Below are 13900 nucleotides of genomic sequence, written 5' to 3'. Positions count from 1 at the left end.
ATACGTCGATCGATTGGTCCTTTACTACTGGTCCTTTAACACTGTTCACCGTTATTTACTGTATCCTCAATCTTACACCGCATCTTATTTGGTTCTCATGATAATTAGAAGTTCTTATATTTTCCAAAAAGTATCCAAGAGATCACTCATTCTTCACTGCCAGGTGTTCCTATCTCCAACTCTGCTTGGCGCGTATCACCATATGCACATTTTTTAACACTTGGCAACCCCTCAGTTAGATCTCCTTTCCACAAATACAAAAATGGTTGTAATTTTAAGCTTTTGATAACAGGACCTAATTCATAAGCCCAAAAAAAAACACAAACGACTCCTCACAAACAACTTACAAAACAACTCTTCGGTAATTTCAATCGAAAAATATTAGTTCGTCCGCTCTCCTGCAAAATATATATTGTACTACATATCACATTTTGGATTACCACAACTAGCCCATGCAGCCTACCAGAAAGAAAACAAGACATTTTTGGCAGGCTAAGTAATACTTAAACATTATTAAATATCAATGTTTGCAATGGCTATTTATTAACTTAATATTTTGCGGAATGTTGCAGAACGGCGATTTACACATGAAATTTTAGTTTCCTAAGGAGGCAACAAGAAACAAGTACAGGCGGCTTTCTACTCTCGATCAATTCGCTATTTAGAAAACTCAAAATTTAGAAGAATAAAAAATAGATAAAAAAGCAAGGACATTGAAAAAAAATAAATGTATTTACTGAACAAGAATAGAAAAAAAGGTAGGGCTAAAAAAAAATCTTAGAAAGTGTTTAAAGAAAACACTTGAAAGCACTTAAATATGTCTCTTTAAGTTGAGTTTGATTGTGCATGCATATTAATAAATAAACATTTAGAAATGTTTTTGACAATTTTTCTTTTTTACTTCCATCAACTTTCGACCGTTTCAACATTCGAACACGTTTCAGCGACCAAGTGGATTTGAAAGTGGAGGGCCGCCAGTATTTTACAAAGAATAAGGCTACGTAGAAGTTGCATCCTTATACTGTTTTAAAAGAATCTCCCCCTTTAACATGAATGAATTCTCCTGCTTTGAAGAACATGATTTTACGAACTCTGCCCAGAATAGTGCCCCTAGTATATAACAAACAGTTTTAGTCCTATAAACTGATTTCCGCTGTTGTAACTCGAAGTTAAAGGACACTGCACTAAACTTTACAGTCCCTACCGGCGGTGTTGATCGCTGTTTATCAGCCCCTGGGCCAGGAAGTGCAATGGGGGCTTGGGGGATTTGCGTCATGTACCATAAATTTTACAGAAAAGCAAAACAACTTTAAAATGCGTCTTCAATGTTGTTCAAATGACGAGTACATCAAAATAAAAACATCGTTTTGCTTTTGAGAACTGCAAAAGCAATTTTGAGTCATTTGAGATCTATCTTTAGCTGAGAACTGTAATTTTCTGAGATTTTTCTTTTGGTTCTTTCGAAATTATAAAGATTAAAACTGACTTTCAATTTTTTTAATTATTACGATGGATGTGTTTGTTTAAATTTCCACTAAACTAGTTTAAACAACTGAGTTTCATTTTCATTGCCCTTGGCCCTGCAAGAAGTGTTATGTTTCATTGAATACTAAAATGTGCGGTAGTTTTTGAATATCTTTAGTGTGTGTTTTTGGTTTGTATATTTTGACAATCCCCTTTACATATATCATTGCTTGTGATGTCCCAAAAGGTCAGATATGTTTGCTTTCCCCAAAATGGTGTCATTCCATCAGTTGCTCTTTTATGTTGGTGGTTTAGTATGCACTTGAATTAACCATTTCAGAATAAGTGACGGTGTTGGGTCCTCCAACGACCCTACCCCTTCCCTGAAGCATCAGGATTGTTAAGATTTTTCCTAGAATTTCTGAGATACTTCATATAATTTACCTGCTTTACAACTTTCTTTGTGACCCCTCCCCCACTAATCAAAATAAAATAATGTGAATGGGTCTGCTTCTAAATATCTCGATAACCAAATAACCGTCATTCCTTATTTTGAGGAAGTAAAAAAAATGAATAAAATAAAGATCACACTACACTTTTTGAATTACCGGAACCGATCTCTCCACAATAAAGAATATTCTCATCAAATCCAGATTCAGCAATCAAACATTGACTTATTTGTTGATGTTTTGTCTATTTCTAAAGTCTGCTGACAGTTCTTTTTTTTATTGGTTTTGGTGCTTCAGGAGCTGCCAAGGGGCTAGGCATTAACAAGCTTCATGCACAAAAGAGGTGGCAAGATAGGTGACACGAATGTTTAACGTAAATTATAAATTCATTTTAGATATTTAATGAGCTGCAGACGATAAAAATGTTAGGTTGCTTCGTAAACCCCAAACGATAAAAAAAGAACTTGTAAAACAGATCCAGCCAAAACGTTTTAGATACAGATGTTTTTACAAATATTCAATTTTAGTCCAGAATTGAACGGTAGCAACTTTTACAACAGAGAAAGGCTCACTTATCTTTTTTTACAGTTTAGAGGCAGTAAGAAAAGAAGACAACTCTTTTCAGGGAGAGGGGGTGAGATTTTACAGAAAAGGTGAATTTATAGCCTTTATTCAGTCAGAAATAAATATTTTATGCAATTCGTCCTTATTTGTCCATGGAGGGAGGAGGGTTTGATAACAAGGCCAACGAAATATGAATACATATTTGTGCAAATTTCAGCCACCACATATCGAAACGCGTTCCCTGCAATAATTTTGACTAATTTCAGCTTAAAGTCACAAGACCCACCACCAGTCAATAAAACAGGGCGATTGCAATAGGCCTACATAGTACATCTGATTTTTTCACAAGTGCGTTTTGATTTTGCACAGCCGAGTTGGACAAAACAGATTTGGAACAAATTTTTCCCCATTGCAATGTTTTTATTCATGTTTTTTTTTTTATACATGCATAAAAGATTTTCATGAATAAGAGCTTTTTTTGAAAAAAAAAAAAAAACAGTCGACAAGCAGAAAACTTTAGTCCAGGCTACTACCAGTGCTTTGTTTACCGCATGGGACTTAATTCTTATTTTTTGGGCTTTGAAACACTTTCAACACAGGCAAATAATTATATACGGAAGTAAAAACATTCTGTTTATTAGAAATTCTGCTACAATCTCGGCTGTCCTCTGTGAGAACCGGGAATTAAAAAAAAAACTACAATTTTGAGTTAAGAATTACCTCAATAACCCTCAACAAAACGAGTTCAATGGCCAGGTCAGAAATTTTCCATCTATACTTTATGAGATATGTCTAGTATCTACAAGGCTAAAAACATATTTCACCGGTTATCCAGAGCCAAATTCTAGTAAACATAGTATCTTTGTTTGGCAGAAACTGCAGTGAAAGAATTTTTTTTTTTCACGTTCGAATACCCCAGTTACCGTGAGAGGTGCCCAAGCAAGCAATTTTTAGTTAAGGTTCCGACATAGGAAATTTCACAGCTTTTCATTCTCTATGTATCCAGTTTCTTCTTTTCATAATCTTCAATATCCAAAACGTTAATTAAAAAAATATGTTGTCTCCTTTTCAAATAATGTAAAGAGGAACGACAAACGTATAATGATTTTACATTATTTCAACGGAATTAAAAACATTAGAAGCCTTGTTGCTTGGAGTTAGAGACTCTTTAAAAAATGTCTAGAAAGAATTTAGACCCACGTCAAACCCATTCCGTAAAAAACTTAAAACCTTTGAAAAAGCAAAGTCATTACATAAGGAGTTCGATGAATATGAGGAATCTGATAGGACTCGGCTAAAGCTCATTTAATGAATTCCATAAAGAGGATTTAAGAAATAACAAAGGTTATGCTAATATGCAATGAGAACTGAATAATAGAGCATAAGGCGTTAAACTTGGAGGGTCAAAAATATATTTTGAAGTGTAACAGACGGAAAATCATGCATACAAAAAAAAAAAAAAAAAAAAAAAAAAAAAAAAAAAAAAAAAAAAAAAAAAAAAAAAAACTTTAAGGTCCTATCTAAACTAATAGCACGGAAGTCCTCTTTCTAAACAGATTTTGAGGATACTTCCAAATGGTACCATCTTATAGGACAGTAGCTTAACGTACCGCTGTCTGTTTGGCAAAACTTTAGTATAGCTAGGCTACATGTGCATTGCAGTTTTTCTTGTTTTATTTTTACCATATACAGTTCGAAGGAACTGCAATATTAAATTAGAAAACAATAATATATAAGAGACAAAAATGTATTAAACTGAGGTTGAGGAAATCTGAGAACTCAGATTTCCCATCCCTTTCAGAAACAAAATGGACGCGGTCGCGCAATCACGGGATATTCAAACCTAAGGGGTAATTTCTCTTTGTGGTCAATATAAATATAACTTACCATTTTTTATATCCGGTTGCTCAACTAGAGGTTTTGACAAATCAATTTGTCCAGCCGAAATCAATTCATTCAGCTTCGCTGCTCGTGTTTGATGCAACACTGATCTCATGTGTATATCCAGTGTTGTGCTTTGAGAATAAGACACCCGGCAAATATTGCACTTCCATGGTTTTTTATCGTCATCATCAACAACTGAACCACTATCAAGTAGATCTTCTGGCTTTGCTTCATGAAACGCTTGAAGCTGCTGAGCGGAGATGGGCTGTCCGCCATTCTGCTCTTGAAGTGTTCGCTTGAGCTTGTGTAAGTGACTCACAGAGTTGTAGTGTACTAAGAGTATATTTTTCTGAGTAAACGACTCTTTGCAGACCTCACATTTAAAAGGTCTATTAGGATCCATGTATTTCTCCATTGGATATGTAAACTTCTCACCCTTACGGTGAAGAAGGGTTTTATTATGATTAGTCAGATATTCCTGTTTTGTAAAAGCTACTTTGCAGCGATGACATTTAAACCTTCGATTAGGATCATTATAGCCTTCTTCCGCTATATTTTGACTGTTTAGATAATCTTCCATGGAGATATTTTCCCCAATCCCAGTTTCCTCGTCAGACTGTTCATTATCCTCTTTTTCGTCAAATTCTTCGGCTTTCTCTTCAGACCCATCCCCGTCTTGTTTTTCTTTACACTGGTCCCCATTACTAATCCCAGAGAGCAAAGGATTATTTAAAAGGGTGAGCCTCATTTGGTTTATTTCTTCTGGAGATATTTCTGGATGATTAGTTTCTAAATGCTTTTGTAAAGAGACTAAACTTCTAAAGCTACGACCACACATCGGACATTTTGTAGCTTCACGAATGATATGATATTGAGAATGAAGTTGTAGCTTTTCAACAGTTTTAAATGCAAGACTGCATTGGGAACAGCGAAATTTATATGCATGTCGCTCGGAAACAGTTGGTGCTAAGAGTCCTAGTGCATGGAATTCTCGAAAATGAGCCTGTAAGGCCTGCGTGCTTTGGAATGACTGAGAACAACCTTTTCGCCAACAAGGATAACTGGGTCCTGAAGGCGTATCTTGGGGTTCAATATGGCCCACTTCAGTTTGATGACAGTAGAGATCGTCCAAATTCTGAAATATAGCACTGCACTTACTACAAGTCAGTTCAGTAGCATTCTGTTCCTCTTGGTCACCCTCTTCGCCTTCTTCTTGCAGGTTATCAGAGGTGGAAGAAGTAGGACTAACAGGCCTTTCTTGGGTGGGACTAGAATGTTGTTGCGAGATCTGTATTGCCGACTGTAGCCATTGAGTTTGCTCAACAAGCATTAGTAGTCTCTGAAGACCTTCAGAGTTCACACTGTGAACTGATATAGCATGTTTTTCCAATTCTGATCGGCCATTAAAACCAGTCTGTTGACAAAGAGGACAGTGAATACCGATTTCTTCCTTCTTTGGTGCTTCACTTTGGGTCTTTGGCTGGTCTTCGCCTGAAAGAGAAAGAATGACTTGAGAAAGAGCATGTACAGTAGCTGAATAGCAGATAAAGGCCCGAATTATCTTCATAGTAACTTAGGATAAGGCTTTTGTAGTTATATCTGCCTTTGAAGTACCAACAACCAAGAAAAAAAATATGAAAATTCCTTACGACACCATGCTTTATGGCCATGATGGGAGGTAAGACCCTTATAAATGTACATAAAAAGGGAAACAAGTTCTACAACACATGGTGTAGGACAGCCTCTTCTAGGAGAGATTAAAAAATTTGTTCCCATTCCTCTTCCAACAGAACACGAGATTCTGGAGAGGGTACTGATGAGCTGAATCTGAATTTATCTGAAGATTAAATACATGCACTGCCTCTGAATAGCTAAAGCGCGCTTGTATGCGGGATAGATCTGTAATATTTTCAAATTGATTTTAAATAAAAAGAGGAAAATGCAATCGTCCTAAAAAAAAAAAAAACACACTAATCTCGAAATAAATCACAATATCGTGAAAGATACAACGTGGTTTAAATTCAGAATTTAATTAAATGCACGATCGATCATTAGGTTTTCATTGTTAATTTCCCATATTTGGTAATTAGAATATTAGTTTCTTTGGCCGATTATTTTAGAAATTTGGATGTACCAGCATCAATTTATCAAAAGTAAGAAAATAAGTAAAAAAAAAAAAAAATGTCCTCCTATCTTAAATTAGCAAAAGACGCATCAGCATAATATGTGTGGTCGTTTCGAATTCCATGGAATTACACAGACACCCGAATTAACATCCATCTAAATTATGCTGATTATTATAAATCTGTTATGGCAAGAAACTTTTGAAGAAGAAAGAAAGGAATAAAAACTTCTCAGTTTTAATTACCCGAGATGGCCGCACCCTTCGATGACCAAATTCCGCCTCAATCCAACCGTTGACTTTTCTTATTAGCGTTCTATACACAACTGGCAAAGAGGCAGTTTTCACTTTTCTTTTGATTTGGTACTTAAAACTTAATGAAATATGTGGTTTTCTATATTTTCCATTAGAAACAGTCACGGCTTTACACCGTATTGACCTCGGGTGACGTTGTAATACGACGAGGTATTAGCAGTAGCAATAGTAATAACAATCATAGACGAAGCATATCAATTCCATCAACCCAATGGTTTTAACACATCCATACACTACTAAAATAAGCAGTTTTAACAGCATTTTAATAGATTTTGATTTCACCGTACTTTAAATTTTATGAGGGCGTAGTTATCATAAAGTTGCATATCCGTTAAAAAAAAGTTGTATGTATAGCACCATCAGTTTCATCGTTTTCAAAAAGTTACTAAAGTTAAAAATTGAAAACATTTAGGATCTATTTTGATTACAGTTTTTTGTTTTATATTTTGAATTTTCTTTTAACCAAGGTTAACTCTGCCTTCTCAAGAAAAGAACGTAATTTGCACAACAAAAAAACTTGAACAACTATTTTGTTCTGCATTATTGAAAGATCCAGTAATAATGTCTTTCGGCCACATTGTAAACTTATATTATGTCAACTTATATTATTAATTTAGATCTTTAAGGTTAAGTTGTGGGGGATTTTGAACTAGCCAAAAGGCACTTTATGTATACTTTCAATATTACCATTACAGTTCATGTAACTAATGACGCTAAATGTATTAAGATGAAACTTTTAGGGAACGTTTATGAGTTTCAATTAAAGGGAAAAAATGTATGTATGAAAGTTTCAAAAGGGTATATAAGCAATGTCATAGACAGCAACATTTTATAATAGTTAGAAAAATCAATGGGACTTCTAAAGGAACTAATTTAATTCAAAATTAAATGTTCTGGTGTCCTTTTTAAGAGTAACAAGAGATTGGAGGACAAGCAGCCCTCCTTTCAAGCCCATTCATTTTCCACACACATCCAGTCAAAACTTTGAGACAGCCATTTTGTTCAGCATAGTAGAACTGTCCAGCAACTATGTCTTTAGGGATATCGAACTCCCACAATTATGCAATTGGCCCATTATGCTTTAAAACTAAATGTTGCTTTAAAATAAATCAAAAGACATTGCGTTTATGGTTGACAATAAGACACCTCAGCAATATATCAAGAACGACTGGAGTATTAAGTTGAAACTTTTGGGGATACTACTATTGCTACTTCTGCTCTTACAATATAAATATACATAAAGAATGTAAGTATGTCCAGGTTTTCAAAAAGCATAGATAGAAACTTTTGGGAATGATATTATGTTTTATTTTTCAAGTCACTTCGAAAGCGATGAAATTAAATTAAAAAATAGCCTACTGTTTGTGTCAGGATTAAAAATTGTTGAAAAAGTTTCTCCAACACACAAATAGCAACCCATACTATGGATTCTTATAGAAAAAACTGGAAATATAGAGAATATGTTTTCCATGAAAAGACTATGCCATTAAAAAATAAACAGAAATTAATTTAAAACCCTTTTTTCAAAATAAATATAATTAAAGTTTCTAAAGAATTTGACGAAATTTTACAAGAGATACACAGCATTTGATATGGTTACCAATACTGACAAAGTGGATAAAATTCAACAAAGCTTAACTAATACCGCATATAGCGGACAAAAGTTTTATGAAATTCTGGTGGCGGTACTACTGAGATCATTTAAGTCAAATGTCATACAGGGTAGCAATAGACACGATATTGAAAGACAATCACACGGTCGTATCAGCATCTGCATCCAGCAGCTTCCACATACGCATGCTACTTAATTTACTATGCTGAGTGGGTAAGTTACGTTTCGTTAAGTACAGCATTTCACACAAGTCTAGCGTAAAAATCTCTAAACCATCTTGCTCATTACCTAAAATCATCGAAATCATTATAAGCAAACTATTCACAACTTAGAAATATGGAATGGAGATGAAAATTCAAGCTCTGGTCAAGCTTGGAAGGCTATATAGGAAAATTGTATGGCCTTTAATGAACAAAAAATGTGTTCATTGCTCTTCTATAAATTAAATTGTGTTGCTACTATGCTAACTTTTCATAACTTACGTAATGCAGTAGTAAATGTAGAGCTCGAGTCTACTTGGCCTACGTTAAGGACAAAATTTACTCCGTAAGATTACACAATGTAACATGAAGCCATTGTAACATAAAGTTATGCTAGTGTGAACGGTACTACGGCGTGGCCTAGTGTGAAAGAACCATTAGTCTAAGGAACAAATTCGAGCACAAAGATGCATAGCAAACCAGTTATCAGAGAAAGATCTCAGGTACTGTTCCATAACCAGTTAAATACCTTTAGGTATTAGACAAAGATACCGAGTTAAAAGATGACATGTGACAGGGTACCTTTAGTGATAGCAATCGAAATGCCTATGTAATTAGCTTTAATGAACACTCCTCTAAGGATGAAAAGGTCATGCCCCAAGCTTCAAGTAAGTCTCAATGCACTAAATCATTCCAAATTATAATAACAATACTAAGAAAAAGTATATTTTTTATTGCTATGCAATACAATGATAGTGATTGGAAACTAAAAGACATGCCACTACTTTAAGACACTTTTTGGCTGGTATCAATAAACCTAATCAAGTACCTATGCAAGTATCCTAACAACAACTAACAGAAAACTACAAAAAAGTAAATGCTTGAAGCTAGAGTTTTATGCAACATTGAATGCCCTTTCAGGGTATCTCCAGGTGAAGGGGCCATGAGCTATTTATGTTCCTAGAGTACCAATATAGAATACCTGTATTTCCGCTCTAGTTTAGAGGAAGTATCTCTTATGATACATATTCACTGGCTCTACAGCCTAAGATAAAGGAGGCGAGTAAAATCCCTTTTGCTTTCCTACCACCAATCTGAAGCCGTCAATCATCAAGCGGGTTGATGAACTTTTTCCTGCCGAAAATTCCTCTTTCGGTGAATCTTTCTTGGAGTTCCCAATTAGATATGATTAAATAAAAAAAACAAGTGTTTTAACTGCTAGTAAGGAGCAACATTAAAACTTAAAAGAACAGAAATTATTCTGTATATGAAATGGGTTGTCCCCTCCGCAATCCCTCGCTCTTTAAGCTAAAGTTTGACTCTGCCACAATTCTACTTTTTAAAACAATTAAAAACTTTAGCGTAAAGACCGAGGCGTTGAGGAGGGGACAACCCATTTCATATACGGAATAATTTCTGTTCGTTTTAAGCTTTAATGTTGCTTGAAATTTGATGAAACTTATATATATTTAAAATCAGCATAAAAATCCGATTCTTTTGATGTATCTTTTAGCATCAAAATTCCGTTTTTTAGAGTTTTGGTTACTATTGAGCCGGGTCGCTCCTTACTACAGTTCGTTACCACGAACTGTTTGATTCGTTACCACGAACTGTTTGATACGATCCTTCTACAAAGCTGAAAAGCTTCTTTAGGAGATTGGAACTGATTCTTCCCTCGAAAAAAGTTATAATACATTACCAGTGGACAGCAAAAACACCGTATCTGTATTTTTCTTCTTCTTTATGGTCTCCAGGAGAGCGAAAAAAAAACTTTACAAAAATTCAATATAATTTGCAAAAAGATACGTGGATTTTACTTGCTCGCTAACGACAATATAAGATAAAAGCAGGAAAATTTTTGCCGAAATACGAAAAAGATAGCATTGCTTTCAGTTCTCGGGTCTAGGTGTTTTAGATAGGGTTTTTGGTTATAGGAAACTAAGAACAGTAAATATTGTTCTATTGAGTATATAATGATATGGCAGTAAAAAATATTCTGAGGTCACTATTTGCATGATTCTATAGAGAATTTGTCATTTTAAAACCAATTTCTCAAGAATTGTCGACAAATCTGAAGCACTGAGGAGAAAGCTTAAAGAAAAGTATGTTTTCAGGTCCTAATATGTATACTTTCATGTATTATTGACTTTATCGAATTTTCCCGACAGGAGAGGTAAGCTTTTTTTTTTACATCTTCTTGGGAGAAACCATTCATCCTACAGCTACCATTTACTCTTTAGCATAATTACAGATAGCTGCTTTGGAACGATAGCCAATTAGATTCACATCATGGAGGCATTTATTTTGACTAAAACCAAATACGAAGCACATTCACTAATAAAAAATGGCATTCAATATGAGTAACTCTGATTTATGTATCCCTGCAGCGATAGCTTAAGGTAAACGCGTGCTCTGCCCGAACCTATACTTTATGGTAGCTACCAAAAATGCAGACCAATGATGACGTCACAATAAACCGGAGACATTGCTAGAATTTGCAAATGTTTATTTGCCACTTGGAAAGTTTGAAATTGTCTAAACGATGGAAAGGTGAATGTCAGACGCCCACGAAAGAGGGGAGGCTTCCAACACCATCTGCAAGAAAAGGTCAAATCCAGGGGGGATTAGGGGGTTTGACCCCACCCCGCGAAATGTTTGTCCGACTCGTAAAAACGTAACAAAAATGAATATAAACAAATCTTTTACGTGTTTTTTTAATTTGTAACACCCCCCCCCCAGAAAAAAGATCCTTTTGTAATACTGCCTCCGAAGAAAGAAATACTTAATACGACCCTGCAAGGAGAGGGTGATTTTTGAGTTGTGATATTTCCTAGATTGTACCTATTTTCATAATAATAGCCTTTTCAACGTATTTTTTCGACACATACACCCTACCCCGAAATAAATTTTAGCGCATGGGCCTGTACCTGTATATTCGCATGGTGTAAACAGAAAAGTATATTTTCAAAGGTAATATTATTAGACACATCCATTACAGATAAGATTACAAGACACGATTAGTTACTTCCGCTTCATATTTACTTGTTCTTTGCTAGTTCGGTATTGCAAATTTCATATTGCATATTATACCATATTGTAGGAGCGAAGTTTAATGCTTTTGATTATTACTAATATATATGCCTCTCTGTGTGTATGTCTGTCAAAGGGTATTGACAGGGATTTCAGAGGAATAGGTTCAAGATTTTCTCCCCTAACTGGCAAACTTTTATCCGAGAGACAATTTTAAAAGTACGGAAAATATTTTTTTTTCTTTTTTTCAATCTGTAAACTATACACGAAGCGCAGCTTCGATACCAATACAGTTATGAAAACTCTTATCTTGCCCATGAGAAGCTTTTGGTACAGAGCTCTGAACTTGGCGCCTCCTCCAAGCCCGCACTCCGACACGTAGATCGAACTACAACACCATAGGCGGGAACGCAATTTTGTTTTGTTGCATACACAGCTTTGATACCATTATTGGTATATAAGCTATGCTGCCAGTTTCCTGTCTCCAGCCACTAGCATCGCTACCGCGCACTGTGTCCCAAAAATAAGTCGTTTTCATAACTGTATTGGTATCTAAGCTGTGACACAAAGTGATATTGTCCACCTTAGACTGCAACTCTCAGATAAATTTCTGGTGTGTCAACAACCCCGCTAATAACAAAAAGGAGAATCCCCTAGTATTTGTTCTCGCCACAAACCACTACAATCATAAAAAGATCTGAAAAGTTTACAGCCCCTGATAAATGTTAAGACAGATGATGGATATTACAGTAATTAAGCCTGAGAGAACTTACAGCAATTAGTAGTTTGTCGGGATAACATTAAGAGGGCGAAATCGAATCAGCCAGAAGAAACTTCTAATTACCCTGTCTGAGGCCACGTAATTAATCAACAGAGCCCTCGTTAATAAAACTTGAGATTATTTTTCCTAGACCATGGGAAGGATATGAAAAAGTTTAGAGTTAAATAACTAAAAGTTTTCTGAGTAGAAACCTGAAATTCTCATAATTATGATTTGAAGTTCAAATAATTGGAATTACTTGCAAAACTTATATGTGCAGCCAACCCCCTCTAGCAATGCATGTTAGATTAATACATCGAATTAGTTTTAAACTGATAATACATTTTACTTCGAAAAAAACAACAACATATTTTAAGGAAAAACAGAATAAACTACAGGATAATGTAATAAAATATAGGAAAAATCATAAAATATCAAGGTTTCAGAAGTTGGTACCACCCCCCTCCCCCAAGTATGCGGGTGATAGAGATACTTAGAAGTTTCAGTGTTTTCTCCAAAACGAGCTTTAGCTCCTTTTCCCACTACAACAGATAGTTGGAAAAACTGAATATTTTCTTAAACTTTAAAAATGGAAGGCAATACAACTTAGAGAGGAAAACTTAGAAGTCATTCCAGTAATTTCTTTAAGGATATTTTACTTAGGCTATACATCGGCTATACGGCAAAACAATTGGAATAGAAGGTTCAATTCAAAAATTCCAACAAGTGAAAAAAGTGGGGCGTACCGTAATCCATTATGTGAAAACAAGTAATCTCTATCCATCTTCATACTAAAGTAAGATGAAGGAAATCCAGTGGAATTAATTAAGCGTATAGTTGACTTTAAAAAATCTCGCTTTCATGAAAAACCTATCATCACAGGCTCTTTGAGCATCTTTTCATTAGGGGAAGGGTCGAATATGGTATAGAATCCCCAAGATTGGTCCGAAAGACCCTTTTACCTCACTAAGAGCCAGACATGTATGCACCTACGCCTTTTGATTTACCCGGGTCGATCCAGTGACACCAATTCATAAAAAAGTTGGGACGGGAGGGCGGCAAGTATATTTTTAAAGATATAGGGGTAATTTTTCCAATGAAAATTTCAAAAAAATATTCAGTGAAAATACAAGAGTTTAAGTTGAAAAATCAAGAAGGATGGAAAATCGAGGGATGGTGCAAACGCCCCCTGTCCTAATTGGCGTCAGTGGGTCGATCTATCTAAAAGTCACTCCTTGGATGAAACGGAAAAGAAAGACATTGATTAAATTCTAGCTAATATATTAAATGATCAATTCCTTTACGTTAGGCTATCTCATTTAAAAGAGTCAAGTTTCACTTTAATCAACAGGGCAGAAAAGAACCCAGTTTTACAACATCTCTGTGGTCTTAGTCCAAGCCGAAAGACTTTAAAACGGCAATTCGCACGAAATGACTTCAAAGAAACAATAAAAATGTCTTTTATAGAGATGCGTTTATTTTATACTACCCCTTAATTCT

At 35.1% G+C, this 13900-nt stretch overlaps 1 protein-coding gene across 4 annotated transcripts in view; it reads right to left on the bottom strand.

Moving 5' to 3' along the window:
- Positions 1–13900, bottom strand: part of LOC136031818 (zinc finger homeobox protein 3-like) — a 93197-nt gene that overhangs the window by 56162 nt on the left and 23135 nt on the right. For all 4 annotated transcript variants that reach the window (XR_010618589.1, XM_065711635.1, XM_065711636.1 and 1 more), the window contains exon 3: positions 4365–5852. Coding sequence is in view for 3 of the 4 variants with exons in the window: in XM_065711635.1 (XP_065567707.1) it covers positions 4365–5852 (1488 nt within the window). In the remaining variant the exon portion in view is untranslated. The remainder of the gene's footprint in view (positions 1–4364; positions 5853–13900) is intronic.

The sequence above is a fragment of the Artemia franciscana genome, chromosome 10, assembly GCF_032884065.1.
Source record: "Artemia franciscana chromosome 10, ASM3288406v1, whole genome shotgun sequence".
In the NCBI taxonomy this organism is placed as follows: Eukaryota; Metazoa; Arthropoda; class Branchiopoda; order Anostraca; family Artemiidae; genus Artemia; species Artemia franciscana.
The sequence above is the reverse complement of the archived record's forward strand: the minus strand, read 5'-3'. Positions and strand labels throughout refer to the sequence as shown.